This window comes from Vanellus vanellus (assembly GCF_965231255.1).
Source record: "Vanellus vanellus genome assembly, chromosome: 1".
NCBI classification, from domain to species: domain Eukaryota; kingdom Metazoa; phylum Chordata; class Aves; order Charadriiformes; family Charadriidae; genus Vanellus; species Vanellus vanellus.
This window is the reverse complement of record NC_138905.1, coordinates 86,998,340-87,013,133: the sequence shown is the minus strand read 5'-3', so window position 1 is coordinate 87,013,133 and position 14,794 is coordinate 86,998,340. Positions and strand designations below refer to the sequence as shown.

The following is a 14,794-nucleotide window of genomic DNA, read 5'->3' as shown; positions in this document are numbered from 1 at the left end:
ACAACAAAACACATGATGACAACAGGTTTTGAGCTTTGAATTGAGGATACGGAAGCGGCAGAATTAAAAAACTGAAGGTATCCTTTACCAGTAAAGATGTGGAGATAACTGAAAAACAACTTCTGAAAATATTCCAAAAATATTCAGAAGACCAGGTAAATTGGTCCGACGCTTTCCACTAACAATTGTAATAGAGACATTAAAGCATAACATTTTCTGGGATAACTTTCCATTTGAGTTCTATTGCTAAATGGTACCATTAAGTAGAAGTTCTGTTAAGCAGAGGGACATTTGGTCTTGATCTGGGCAAACGCCTAGACCCTTCCAATCTAATGTTCATGTCTCCAAATGCAAAATTCACTTCTGCTTGCCAGAACATTGACACTGTGTTATGTTCTTCCCATCCTTGTTCTTTCAACAGTACTGACACAATACGCTGTTTCTTTTCATTCATCTCAAGATTCTTCTTCTAGCTTGTACTTCAGTGATACATAGAAAAAGGGAATCCACTTATAAATCAAAACCAAACTTTTCTTCTAAGCTGTCCTCAACTCTTATTTGCCTGTGTGTCATGTGTTCTTTTTATTATGGGCCACAGTCATGTAATTGCCCGTGGGAGTGAGGATGAATCTAGTCAGCCTGGAGATCCTGCTAGTCCCATGGGGCTGTGAACATTATATAGAGTCAGAATTTCAGGAGCCAAAAAGTACCACTGTGATCTACCAATCCCTTGAGAACGTCTTGTCCAACCCCACTGTTGAAGCAGGACAAGCTGGAGCAGGTTTCCCAAGACTATTTACAGTTGGTTTTGAATATCGCCAAGGTTAGACACTCCACAACCTTTCTGGGAAAACTATTCCAGTGTTTGACCACCTCCACAGTAAAAAAGAGTATTTTCTTGTGTTCTGATGGAATTTCATGTGTTTCACTTTGTGTCTGCAGCCTCTTGTTGTGTCACTGGGCACTCCCGAGAAGAGTCTGGCTTCATTCCCCACCTCCATCAGGTATTTACACGCACTGATAAGATCGCTCTTGAGCTTTCTCTTCTTTAGACCCTCTGGGCCTAGTCCTTCAGCCAGTATTTAAAGCACTTTCCTGTCCAACTATCTAACCTGTACTTTGTCACCTTGTCAACAAGGATGTTATGGGACGTTATGTCAAAAGCCTTACTAAAGTTGAGGTAAACAACATCCAGGACTCATCCTCATCCACCAAGCCAGCCATCTCATTGTAGAAACTACCAGGTTCATTAAGCACAATTTTCCCAATTCTATGCTGACTATTCCTGATCACCGTCTTGTCCTTCATGTGTCTGGAAATGGTTTCCAGGATTACTTGCTCCATCACTTTCCTAGAAATTGTGGTAAGGCTTACTGCAGTATCGTTGTCTGGACCCTCCTTCTTGCCCTTCCGGAAGACAGGACTGTTTGTTTTCTTGCAAGTGTTTTGCACTGTAGAGTGCTTTCATAGCACCCTTGGATGATATGTTGCAGGTGTTGCAGCTGTCTCAGACTGTTAGGCCTTAATGTTGGTAGACATGCAGCAAGGTTTGCCTGACTAAAAGATTATCTGTATTTTTCCATCTGTACCACAGAAATGTTGGTTGTAAGGAAACCTTGGAGGTTTCTCATCCAACTTACTGCTCCAAGCAGAACTTTTTCCAAAGCTATGTCAAATCACTGTGGCTTTGTGTAAAACCTGTCCTGAAATCTTCCAAGGATGGAGATTTTATAAGCTATCAGCAGAGCTAATAAAACACATTCCCCTTCACAATAGACCATGTTGTCCCAAATCTGGGTTCTTTACCCAGCGTGCAAGCCAGTAACACACAGAGCAGAGGTGTTTCCAAGTTTATTCCATTAATGCGCAGTAATGGTGTGCTTGTCCCAAGACAGCAGCACACCTTAGTTTCAATAAACTCCACTTTTATATATTGATTATTACATATTCAAACAATTAATCCATATTCGTTGCTATTCTCTTTAATGATTGGTCAAGATTTCTTTGCTTCCCACGTAAATTAGTGTGCAAACTCCGTCTTCTTCTTCCACTGTTCTCTTTTGAGTAGGTGGTGTCATTTGGGTAGGTGGTCAATGAGCCGGTGGTCATGATCTCGCCCTGCCGGAATTACCTTTTACCTACTTCTCCTCTGATCTTGGCAGTTCCAAGTGGTTTTCTTGGTTTGCTGACCAGGCCTACAGTTCATCATGCTCTTGACAGGAATAACCTACTTATCAACAAATCTACATTGTCTGGTGGTGAGTTCTTCAATTGATTGTAGATAAAACATGTCTAGTTACTATTGCTCTATTTTAATATTAGGTAAATAAATAGGCTTGGGGCAGTATAGAGGACTTCAGCAGCAGCAGGTTTCCTTGGTTGCTTCAATTACATTTTGCATTTAATTTTTGTAGTTAATATCAATTTTACAACATTTTACAACGTAAGCCTTGCTTACGTAGCATTATATTTTGAGACCTGCCAGCAGATAATTTTTAATCATTTGATAGATGTCTGTAATGCTGATTTTGTATGACTCCACTTTCTTGATCAACGGCACCCTACAGAACTCTAAGTATGCTATGTTTGCACAGCTACATCGTCTCCACGGCAATGACAAAAAGATGCTTTAGCTACTGTTCTACCCAACCCTAAGAATCATGTCAATGAGGAACAAATATTAAGCAAAATTTCCACAACTTAACCATCTGTGTATATATTCTCTATTTGCCTTGATGTGAGTAGCACTCAGCTTCTGTACAGCATGCCCTACATGGGCCGTGGACATGACAAAAGCAAGAGCTTCAGACATCCTACCTGAGGATAGTAATTGCTTGCACAACCTCCCCTGGGGCTTTAATGACACCAATGCATTTCAACTTAGAAGGTGACTTTACAGTGTTGTTACAAATAAAATACCTATAGCATACATGTAGAAAGTTTCACTCTTATCATTCGTCTTTCTCTGCTGACAGATGTGCCATTTAATGCAAATCAGTTTCTCTGTTAGAATAAGACTTAAAGGAGTCCTGTCACTGAGAAGCTGCATTAGTGATTTATGCCTTATTTCAAAGGGAGGAGCAACAGCCTTATTACAGCTTCATAATACAAATCCATACAATACGGAGTTGCTATGACAATTGATGAGACTTAATAGTCTAGGTTCAAAGGACCTGGATCAAAACTGTCTTGTAGTGCAGTACAACGTAATTCAGTCATTTGCACCTGTAACAATGGGTAGCAAGGCCATGCAGAAACAGAACAGTGCACTCACACTCACAGGAGAGCCACACTGAGCTTTGCAGCTGAGCTATGCAATGGTAGTCTTGAGGTTTTTCAGCCCCTAGCAGAGGTATCCAAACCGGCATTTGGCTGCAGCAATATTGAGCTCAGCATTGGCCCTCAAAGCCACCTGAGAAGCAAGAATGGTTTCACGTCCAGTTCCATTTATCTGTATTTAAAGATGAAGTTACAAACAGATGAGGCAGTTAAACACCTTGCTGCTACTGAAAATGGGTTGCCCGCCCCTCTCGACTTCTTTTCTCACAGCTGTGATCTTAGCTGTGTTTTTCCACCCATATCCTCCCACTAGCTCCAGTATTTGTCAGATTTTGCTGGGCTAGTTCAGCTCAGTAATGCAGAAGGAAATTATCGTTTGGTTTGGGGTTTTTTTCTTGAGATTCTGCCAAGGCAGTAACTTAAACGGGTTTACTGCAGAATTCTCATATAAAAGGTAAAACGGAGTAATGACTGGCAGGGACAGTGAGTCACAAACCCAACTTGTACTCTCCCCCCCTTAAAAAAAATGGCACCTGAGCTTTAATAACAGATATAGCAGTATTCACATTCCCAATTCATATACTTGATTTGCTCTGCAAAAGCAAGATCTAAGTGTTGTTCTACAGGAGTACTGAATCCTGCAAATAGGCAGACTGTGATTTTCCAAAGCTGATAATGTCATTGAGAAGACAGCAAAAAAAGAAGCGAAATAAAAGAAGTGGCTACAGACATGGAAAAGACATTCATTATGTATGCTCAGAGCAAAAGAACACAAATCTCACAACACGTGAGATAAAGATGGCACAAGATAGAATGTGGAAACCCAGGGCACAACACAGTATGTCATCGAGGGATGACAGCTTTGGCTGCTGCTTTTTGCAAGTCCAACCAAAACCCTAGCTGAGTACACATGGCAAAGATGCGGATACATACACCACACTAACGTCATCAGCCACACAGACAACACAGAGAGCAGTGTCTTCACTGCTTGTCACCCACATACACACAAACAGCAGCTCAAGTAATACGAGTACTTGAGTAATACTCAGAGCTGCATACTATTCTATTTTAATGTCTCAGTTCCACTGGCTTCAATACCAGTGAGAAAGCCCTTCTGGATGTGGATTTTTCTGGGAATGGGAAAAGACTTGCAATAATTGTGCTCAGGAGGAGCACGTTGCCAAAAGGGCACTGGAAGGAGACTGATGAATGCAGAAGCTGAACACAGTTTTTCAGTATAGCTGAACTTGTTTGAAACACTTCCCTCTTCACAGTTTGAAAGGAGAGAAGCAATGGTTGTCTGACTAATCAGATGACCTTTCACTTCCAGTACATTTGGAAGGAATCAGTGTCACAATATTTCAGGTTAGTTGGTATGTACTCCCCCATATTAACTCAGTATTAAAGTGACAGGAATTAACTTTTATTCCTTTCCTGTAAACAGCCTACAGATTTTTTTTTTCCTTGTGATGTCTATTTTCATCATACAAAAATCAGATGTCTTTTACCAGTTTCATGTTAAAAGAACTTCAGCTGTTTGAAGTGTAAACAGGTCAAAGTGCCCATCTTTCTGGTTTTGGTTGGGGTTTTTTGTTTGGCTTTTTTTTTTTTTTTTTTTTTTTTACAGGAACATATGCAATTGGCATTGCAATTTCTGTAATTTCAATAGTAAAAAAGATCCATTGTTTCGACAGCTGTGGATGAATTCAGGAAGTTGCTATGATGAGCTTTATGGGCATGCTTCTGCTTTCTAAAACAAGCTTCCACTTGTGCAGATGATGAAGTGGATTTATTCAATAATGATCTGACGTGGTAGAAAATTCTGCCAATATACAGATGTAGCAAACAAAAACAGTCTGATGGGGAATTTTACCTGAGTTAATTTACTACCAACCAGCATAAATCTTTTACTGTTGATTCAAGTACTGGGGAACAAAAAATAATGCAAACAATTAGACACACATATCAATGAACTTTTTTTTCTCTTCTCTGCCCCTGAGTCTCGGCTTCCTTTATTTTCCTTTATTTTGTGAGGTACACTCTGTCTGTCAGAATTCATCCAGTGAGCCAGCAGGCAGCACGGGAAGATGAGGCAGTGTGCGTAATGGTTTCTGCCATCCCAAACATTATGGTTTCTGCCATTCAGTGCTTCCCATTGTCCTGGGCACAGGGATCCCAGTTGCCCTGTTCCTTAGTTGTCCCTGCTCCAGCATGGGAAACGACCACTGGCTGCAGTTCTTTCAGGAGCAAACTTTCTTCAATGTTGTCTGTTCCTGACACATTCCTTGTGTGTGGAGTATCCCCACCTTAACAGCTGCAGATTACTCCTTAAATATGTTACGTGGGGAGGTGCTGTACACTTCTCTGAGTAAGGTTGTTGAGTGCAATGGGTTGTTTTTTTTTTTTCTACTGTTGCTTGGCTCGCACCGGGGCAGGCTGGAACCAGTTTTGACTGGCACACAGTAGTTCATGATCTCCCCTGCTCAGGTCACAACAGCAGCCCACTGCTACGTACAGCCTATAACAGATGCTTATTACAAAGGGCTACGAGCATTGTGTTATATACATGCAAACGGGCTTTGTAGTCTGTGTGGTACTCGAAGATCTGTCAGTACTGGGTACCTGACCAGGCCAAGAAGATTCATTTCTCGCTTTCTCCTACCAACTGATCATCCTCTCAAAGAGTTTACACACATGAGCACTGCTTGTGATTTACTGTGTGTAGGGCGGCATCAGAAGAAACATTACTGAACCAAGGAGTGTTGTGGTTTGGGCTGAGATGATCACTAAGGCAAATGAAAGATGCTCTCCCCAACCTTTCCCTTAAGGGTGAGAAGAATGAGATAGAAAGAGACTTATGAGTTGAAAAGAAACTAAACTTCTTTAATGAAATATTAATAATAAAATAAGAGAAAGATAATATTAATACGAAAATAATGAAATCTATACAATATATACAAACCGTATCAAGCTCCCAGGATGACAATCATGTCACCAACAGGCACTGGGAAAGTCCCGGCCTGGACTCAGCGACAGACAGGAGCTGAACTCAGGAACTAGATCCAGGAATGCACAGATCAGGATCAAAGGCAGACAGAGTCCTCCTCGGACGCCGGCCATTGAAGAAAGAGGGCTGACCCTTTGATCCCTCAGCTTTTATACTGAGCATGAGGCAGATGGGATGGAATACCCTGTTGGTCAGTTTTGGGTCACCTGTCCTGTCCAATCCTCCCCAGAGGTGCAACCCCTCTATGCTCTTCTGCTTCTGACCCTCCAAGTTGGTGCATAACAAAGTGAGCTGACCTTGGTTGTCACAGTAGTAAGTATAAGCAGGAGCCTCTCTGCATACCGTTCCTTGGTACTAACTACAAACATCAGGCCTTATCTCTGCTAGAATCAGATGCAGTCTGAAAAATATGCTGCTAATTTCAGAGAGTTCAGTTAGTTAGAAGAGACTTAACTGAGAAGTAAAATTACTGAACAGAAAATTGGTTCTGTTTTACCTCAAACCAGGACAAGGATTTATATCGGTGAACTTGAGAGAAGGACGAAGCCTGCTGAGTGTAAGAAGCAACTTTTCAGCAGAATTTCTTATTCACTATTTTTAGTACTTTTCATTTTAGTAAGGCAAATTTTCAAGAGTAATACACATCCCTAAAAGAAGATACTACAGTCACCAAACTTACACCAGCTATGAATGTTGAATTTCAGACAGGAAGAGTCTGACAGAAGAAACAAAACAACACTCTGTAGCTAAAACATTCTGTAGCAGTGCAGATACTTGCATTCAAAGATTTCTATATCAGCACTTTAGTCACTTCTAAGTGAAGATGGTTTTGTGCTCCCAGAGCATAATACGAATAGGTGAAATACACTTCTGCTCGGTATTCCCGTCTACTACATTTTGATTAATTTCTCTTTCAGTACAAAGACATCATCTGTATCTCCAAAAACCTCTACATAACCCATGAGACAAGACTGCATGACCCAGAGTCCGGTTTCACAATGCACAGCTGCAACATGATTTTGGCTTGTCTTTACCAAAAAAGCTGTTGGAGGGAGGGGAGGAGGGGGGCTTTTGAGAGAGAAGAGGGGAGCTGTGAGCAAGCTAAAGCTAATTCAAAACTGAAAAAAAAAAAAAAAAGGAAAAAAAAGAAAAAGGAAAAAAAGGGGAAAAAGGGAAAAGTTGGAAAGGGGAAAAGGGGAAACGGAAAGCTTCATAGCTATTAAGTCAGTTTTAGCTTTCTGATGGATCTGAGAAAAATACTGACAGGAGGTATAAAACCCCGGTGGAGAGTAAGAAGATAGCAACCCAGCAACACAAAGGATCAGTAAGCATCACGGAACACTGGAATCTGACAGTTTCCATAGCACTTTGGTGTACACCTGACCTGCAGAATCTGTACAGAAGTAGAGCCTTGTAGCATGTTAGTCATACCTCTCTTCTGTGAGCATTACTCAACAAAGAATTGCTGTTTGTTAAGGTGTGCAGATAGATGACCAGGACCTGGCCTGAGGTTTAGCTAACCAAAAAGACCATGAGGAACTCAGAGTATAACAAATAACAGACTGAGCAGCTGATAATAGTTACAGATAGCACTGTGAGCAAAGGCTGGACTTCACAGGTGGTTAAGGGGTCATTATACTATAATTTCAAGACTGACTAACTTCACAGATAATTGGAAGGGAATAGTCAGGACTTTTGGGGGACTGGAAACTTGCAAGGCCAGCAGCACCTAAGTAACTATATCAATAATATCACATAAAGCCAAGGTGACCAAGTAATAGTAGAAGAAATATAAAACATGTATGGGTATAGATGCAGCAGATGTGGGATTACTGGGGAAAAAGCTACTAGGGGCAAGTTGTTTCTTTGGGATATGAAGGGTAGAGTAATGGAGGGGTCAAGGTGGATGGAAGAAGAACAAGCACGGGGAAAAAAAATCAAGAGAAGGTAGAACAAAAGTGGCCAACAAGCAAGCTGCTGGTCAGAGTTTATCTGACTGAGCCCCGCACCCCATAACTGCAGGCCATCCAGTATTTTTTATTGAACCTTACTTCTACCAAATTGCTGCATGATCCTGGGGAGACAGGGAGGGCAGAGGTGGAGACAGAGCACTGCAAGTCATACGAGTTGTGTACATGTATATTTCAATCAGCAAACTTCAATCTTGATCAGTTAGAAAGGCAGAGAAGGATTGGGCTACCTATGTCTATATTTATGGGAATGCTGTTTGTGTGTAAGTGGGTGACAAGCAGAGAAGACACTGCTCTTTGCGTTGTCTGTGCGGCTGATAACGTTAGTGTGGTGTGTGTACAGGCATCTTTGCCATATGTACTCAGATAGGGTTTTGGTTGGACTTGCAAAAAGGAACAGCAGCAGCCACAGCTATCAGTCTGAGACAGGAGACACCTCCTGGGTCGTAGACCACGCCATATTTGGCTCAAGTAGATGAAGAAAAAGAAATCCCCTTCACCTCAGGATTCAGCTGCTCCTTAGCATTGTCTGCCCTCAAGTTGCATATATCCTGCTAGCAGGATCTCAGTGTGCACTAAAAGATGCTCAAATAAAAATGATCCTGTAGAAGTCACATAAAGAAGATCCATCTCACGTGTCACTTTCCTCCAAAACCAAGATGAACTTCAGGGAATGAAAAATTAAAGTTCTGAATTTGGAGTTTAGTGGGGCTAGAATCACTGGTAGTAAAGCTGAAATTAAGCCTTCAACCTGCCTTCCTGAGGCTGACAGAGGCTGGAAGAAATATTGCCAGTTCTGATATTGATGAGGTAGGAAGCACCCTACCGCAGGGGAACAGATCATTCAGAGTCAATTAGCAAAGCCAGTATTTAAACTGATAGCACTTCTTCACTAATTGAAATTGGGATAAACAGTTGTTTTTGTTGAGGTTTAAATTAGGGGTTTGCACTAGTTCAACTCCAGCCAGGACTGAACACAGGGGATTAACTTCTGAGAAGATTTCCATGATGGGTAACGTGTAACAGTTGAATAGGTGACTCATCCTTCTACAACCAGTAATGGACTTCAAGAAGCAACCCTGGGAAGTGAACAGAAAGCCTACTGATTCTCATTAATGGATGCTCATTTTGCTCCTTTGGGGTTTTAGGCACCTCACAAGGGGAGTTGTTTTTTTTTCATTTGCATGAGCAGACTCTCAGGAATCAGCAAAGGAAAAACCCGCTCATCCTGGGCTACTTAGTCCATCCACCATTCCTTATAGAGGGAAAATCCTGGTTATTCCACTTGATAGGGGAAGGGCTCATGTTTGGATCCCAACTCATAGGAAAGTATATTTGAGTGCTGGTACGGATATAGGAATTGCTATAGAGGAAATTTTGCAAACCTCTATCATACAGTTCCTGGCACTAGATAAATACCTTTGATCAGACTGAAATCCCAAGTGCACAATTAATTACTGATGAAGTTTTGATCCCAAAATAGAGTTACTTATAAAGCTAGTGTTTACCTTTCATCTTTAGTTTCAAATTGATTCATTATTCAAATGAAAAATAACTTTTTGATAACATTTAGAAAAAGGATTGAAAACATGACAGCCTCACATAATAAAATCTAGAGTTCTGTTTGATATTTTAATGAAATAAATTATACTATGCATTCCATTTTCCCAACAAGCCCACCATCATGAATAATCATTCTTGACTGCTTATCACCATAGCTGGATGCAGTGAAGACAAATACCAACAGGAATAATTGTTGATCATGTGCTCGCTGGGTGACCCACTCTCAAGTTTCTCATTTTCATTTATATTCTACAAAGGCTTCCAAAAGCAATTATGACATTTGAGTTTCTTATGATCCAAGGTGAGGCACGATTTTCTAAAACATATTCTTCTGGCTTTGATTTCTCAAACACTACCTCAGTGCTATCAGGTCTTGAATAAACCAAAGGGAAATGTGTGGCAGATGCTTTTGAAAAATCAGTCACATATTTAGGTACATGAGGAAGATTTTTTTCTTAATATTGCTAAAGAGAGCAATATCTCACTGGATTTTGGTGAGATTTTTGATTCCTTAAGTGTTGGAAAGTTTCTTAAAATCTTCCTCAAAAGATCTACTATTTCTGCCTCCAACATTTGGCATGAAACCTCCTGTGACAGAATTCTGGAGATAAAGAGATGTTCATTTGGCCATAATATGCTTTGTCTACAACCAGCTACACCAGTGAAATGAGCTTCCTATGTAGGTATGTGTTTTCAACAAGCACTAATGACAGCAAATTGATTTGAATGTTCAAGTTGCCCACAGAGTGCTTTGGGACTTCTATAGCACATGATAGCCAGAGGTTCAGAGCATGTGCTGCAACACAAAGCAATATAGCCATGTCAAATATGGTGAAGAGCACAGGCTGATTTGCTCCGAGTGCAACACTAATGAGCCAAAGTACTGCACTACCATGACTCCACTGTTTCTGAAAACTAAGCTAGACCATAGGATGGTTAGAGTTGGAAGGGACCTTGAAGATCATCGAGTTCCAATCCCCCTGCCATGGGCAGGGACACCTCCCACTACACCAGGTTGCTCAAAGCCCCATCCAACCTGGCCTTGAACACTTCCAGGGATGGGGCATCCACAACTTCCTCAGGCAACCTGCTCCAGTGCCTCACCACCCTTACTGTAAAGAATTTCTTCCTAATATCTAATCTAAATCTGCCCTCTTTCAGATTAAAACTGTTACCTGTCATCCTACCACTACACTCCCTGATAAACAGTCCCTTTCCACCTTTCCTGTAGGCCCCCTTTAGGTACTGGAAAACCACTATAAGGTCTACCCAGAGCCTTCTTTTCTTCAGGCTGAACAACCCCAACTCTCTCAGCCTGTCATCATAGGAGAGGTGCTGCAGCCCCCTGATCATCTTTGTGGCCATCCTCTGGACTCACTCCAACAGGTCCATGTCCTTCTTATGTTGGAGGTCCCAGAGCTGGATGCTGTACTCCAGGTGGGGTCTCAGGACATCAGAGTAGAGGGGCAGAATCACCTCCCTCAACCTGCTGGCAATGCTTCTTTTGATGCAGCCCAGGATACAGTTGGTTTTGTGGGCTGTGAGCACACATTGCCAGCTCATGTTGAGCTTTTCATCCACCAACACCACCAAGTCCTTCTCCTCATGGCTACTCTCAATCCATTCTCCATCCAGCCTGTATTTGTGCTTGTGTTTGACCCAACCCATGTGCAGGACCTTGCCCTTGACCTTGTTCAACTTCATGAGGTTTTCACGGGCCCACCTCTCAAGCCTGTCCAGGTCCCTCTGGATGGTGTCCCTTCTCTCCAGCATGTCAACTGTACCACACAGCTTGGTGTGAACTTGCTGAGGGTGCACTCAATCCCACTGTCCATGTTAACCACAAAGACATTAAACAGCGCCAACCCCTGAGGAATGCCAGTTGTCACTGGTCACCACTTGGACATCAAGCTGTTGACTGCAACTCTTTGATTGAGGCCATCCAGCCAATTCCTTGCCAATATTTGCATAGCACCACCTCACCATGGAAACATGCCATCTTATTTGGCAACAGCTCAGCAAGCCTGTATGGTATCTCAGCGACTTCTCTAATTATACCTTATTCATCACATCTAAGTGGGAGAAAGGGTTTCTTATGTATATGCAACAATGTGTAGTATAACCTAGTTAATGCTACTTATGAAAGTCTTTATGGTTCTGCAATCCTTTGTTCACATATATTTCACATTAAGCTTCACCTTATGCTTTGCGATTGCTGGCCTGTTGCTTTTAAACAACCAGCCAGCTACCTATTTCAATTTTTAAAAACCTGTCACAAAGTTCAGTACAAAATCAGGATCTAGATACCACTGAAATAGACAGAAGTATTCAGAAGACAGGTCATCCACACCAGTTAGGATTTACTTCATATTCCAAGTAGTTTTCTTCCTATAAAATTATTTCTCATTATTAATAATGTGGCAGCTTCTACAAGACTGATCACAAAGCAGGATTCAGTGCTGTTAGTCGTCAAACAGAATAAAAGACCGTTACTGCCCCAAATATGTTGTCAATTAACTAAAGACAATATTTGTAAAACTGAAGATCAGAACATACAAGGATTTTAAGGTTCACTTACACCTATACCCAGAACACAGAAGAAGAAATATCTGGAAGATAAAGCAAATCTGATGGTGCCATGTAGTGTCATACAAATGTATGATATTTGTCTAAACGTGCCCCAGCATTTTATGTCCTGATACAGCAAGACTTTTTATTCATATCAGACTGAAGTTCAATGGTTTTCTCTTTCACTTTATCTTCATGTTCCTTTAAAATCCTGGGGGAAAGAAACAATACTTTTGAGAAAATACCCATAAGAGATCAAAACAGAAAAACATTTCCCCAAAGCCTATAAAATTGTCCAGAGATTAACAGAAGATGACAACATTTTTATGAACTAATAAACAAACAAAAAAGTACAATTATGGTGGCTCCATCACAAAACCGTCTTTGTTCATTTAGTTAGAAAAATGTAGTTGGCGCTGATTGTTAGCATTTATTGTATGTTACAGAGACTCAAATCAGTGACTTTCATTTGTTATTTTTGAGGCTGGAGCAAAACAAAACTACATCTGGCTACCTAGACATTTATCAATTACCTGACACATTCACAAAATTTCACTAACTATAGCAACAATACCTGCCAATTCATTCCTAGTGTTTCCACCTCTGTAAGTAGTTCAGAGGGGACAGATTTACCCATATTTTTATCCCTAGCCTTCATATAAGTTAAAAACCTCACCTCTCCCTCTTTCCCAGTCCCCAGGAAGACAGCAGGATTGGAACTGTAATGGGCACAGGGAAGAAAGAAGCACATCCAGTGTTCTGCTGCAAGGACTCAGCAGCATCCGTTTCCAAGCATATTTCTTCAAACCTCCAAGAACTTCCTGCCAGAACCATCACAACATCCCAGGCCCTCAGCTTTCCTAGCAACAATTCAGGTGTTTCTGGGTCTACACAGAGCTTTACTAGCTTACACTGGACTCTATGAACCGAAGCAACTGCTCATTTGGAGCAACAGGGTCAAGCTACAGACCAGTTTAAAAGGAACAAATATTTCATCAGGGTAAGTTCCTATCAAACTAATTTAATAATTGGAATTCACTCTGTCAGTGACAGGGAAGCCAGACACATATAGAACTCATAGATTATGTTTTCTTCTTACCTAGCTAAGTGAAGCACAGACTTTTTGGTATTGTACCCAGAATATGCACTGCATTCATAGAAAATTAAATTGTAATCCTAGAATCAAACAGAAACACCATTTCAATTAATTTTGCACAATATCTCACTCCAGCTTTAAAAAAGCAACACAGATATACTGAAATATGCAAATAAAGAAAAAGATCATTTTAGGAAAAATTAGGATTTCATTCTAGAGCTAACAGTAAATAGCAACAAAAGAAAAGAATTTCAATCATACCACCAAGATAACAACTATATGCCTTTCTTAGCAGGCATTTGTTCTATACAGTGGCTTTTGCTAGAAGTGTTTGATCTCTCACATGCTGAAACACAAACACGCCTTATAAGGTATTGAAGTCTTCTGAACTTTCCTTGTGATGATGAGGCAATTAGTACATCGCTGAGTGCTTGACAAAGCAGATGAAAATAATTCCAGTATTTTATTATTGGTTTTTTAATCTTGGAAAGCTTCAGCAGCAGTGTTTCTGTACTCAACAGTTTGAGACCAATGTTTTCCAGCAAATGACCAGTCAATAACCTCAGCAAAATATAAGAACAAATTAATTCTATTTCATTTTTTGTATTTGTGAAAATTTTCTGCATCTTCTTTTGCAGTCAGCCTGCACCTTTGATTTTATAGCCCCTGGGAGCTTTGCAAGTAAGAATAATGGATAAATGATCAAGCCCCAGAGACATTCTCAGCACTTCAGCTGAATGAAGCCTTACCACAATAAATGCAAGAGATCATCTGCAGAAAAGCCTGACCTAGCAGCTGTGATGGCAAGAGAAGTTTGAGAGGGAATGACAGATTATTCTCTCCAAAATACTAACTGCCCTTTTACCCATCCAGATTTCAAATTTCTGTTCACTTTTCACTTTTCTATGTATCTTATTGCTATTTATGACAGTAGCTTAACATTCAAATAAATAAGTTAGTAGCTTAGGAAATTACAATCACATGGCGGCATATTTTAATTTGTTTGCTATTAACTGTGGTTACTGCATTTGTACTTATTTAACCGCCCTCCATAAGATACTTACAATGCAGTTTTCAAAAGTTCCCATTAAAATGCTTTCAAATTTGGACAGCTTTTTGAAATTTTTATCATCTTCATGAAATTTCAAAGACAAAAAGTGGAGTAAAGAAGTTTCATAAATATGGTAGTTCATTTTAGCAGCTCTAAAAAGTGGTGCAATGTTATCAAATGTCAGTTTCGAATATGTTGTAAATGGTTATATGGTTTGTTCTAGTGAACATCAGGATTGAACCACTTGTAGTAATTTCTGG

At 40.6% G+C, this 14,794-nt stretch overlaps 1 protein-coding gene across 1 annotated transcript in view; it reads right to left on the bottom strand.

Moving 5' to 3' along the window:
- Nucleotides 1-1,848: 1,848 nt before the first annotated feature.
- Nucleotides 1,849-14,794, bottom strand: part of CRACR2A (calcium release activated channel regulator 2A) — a 64,754-nt gene continuing 51,808 nt past the window's right edge. The window contains exons 16-18 of the mRNA XM_082494859.1: nt 13,487-13,563; nt 12,398-12,598; nt 1,849-3,451 (exon numbers count right to left, since the gene is read on the bottom strand). Of these exons, the coding sequence (XP_082350985.1) occupies nt 12,508-12,598; nt 13,487-13,563 (168 nt within the window). The 3' untranslated portion in view covers nt 1,849-3,451; nt 12,398-12,507. The remainder of the gene's footprint in view (nt 3,452-12,397; nt 12,599-13,486; nt 13,564-14,794) is intronic.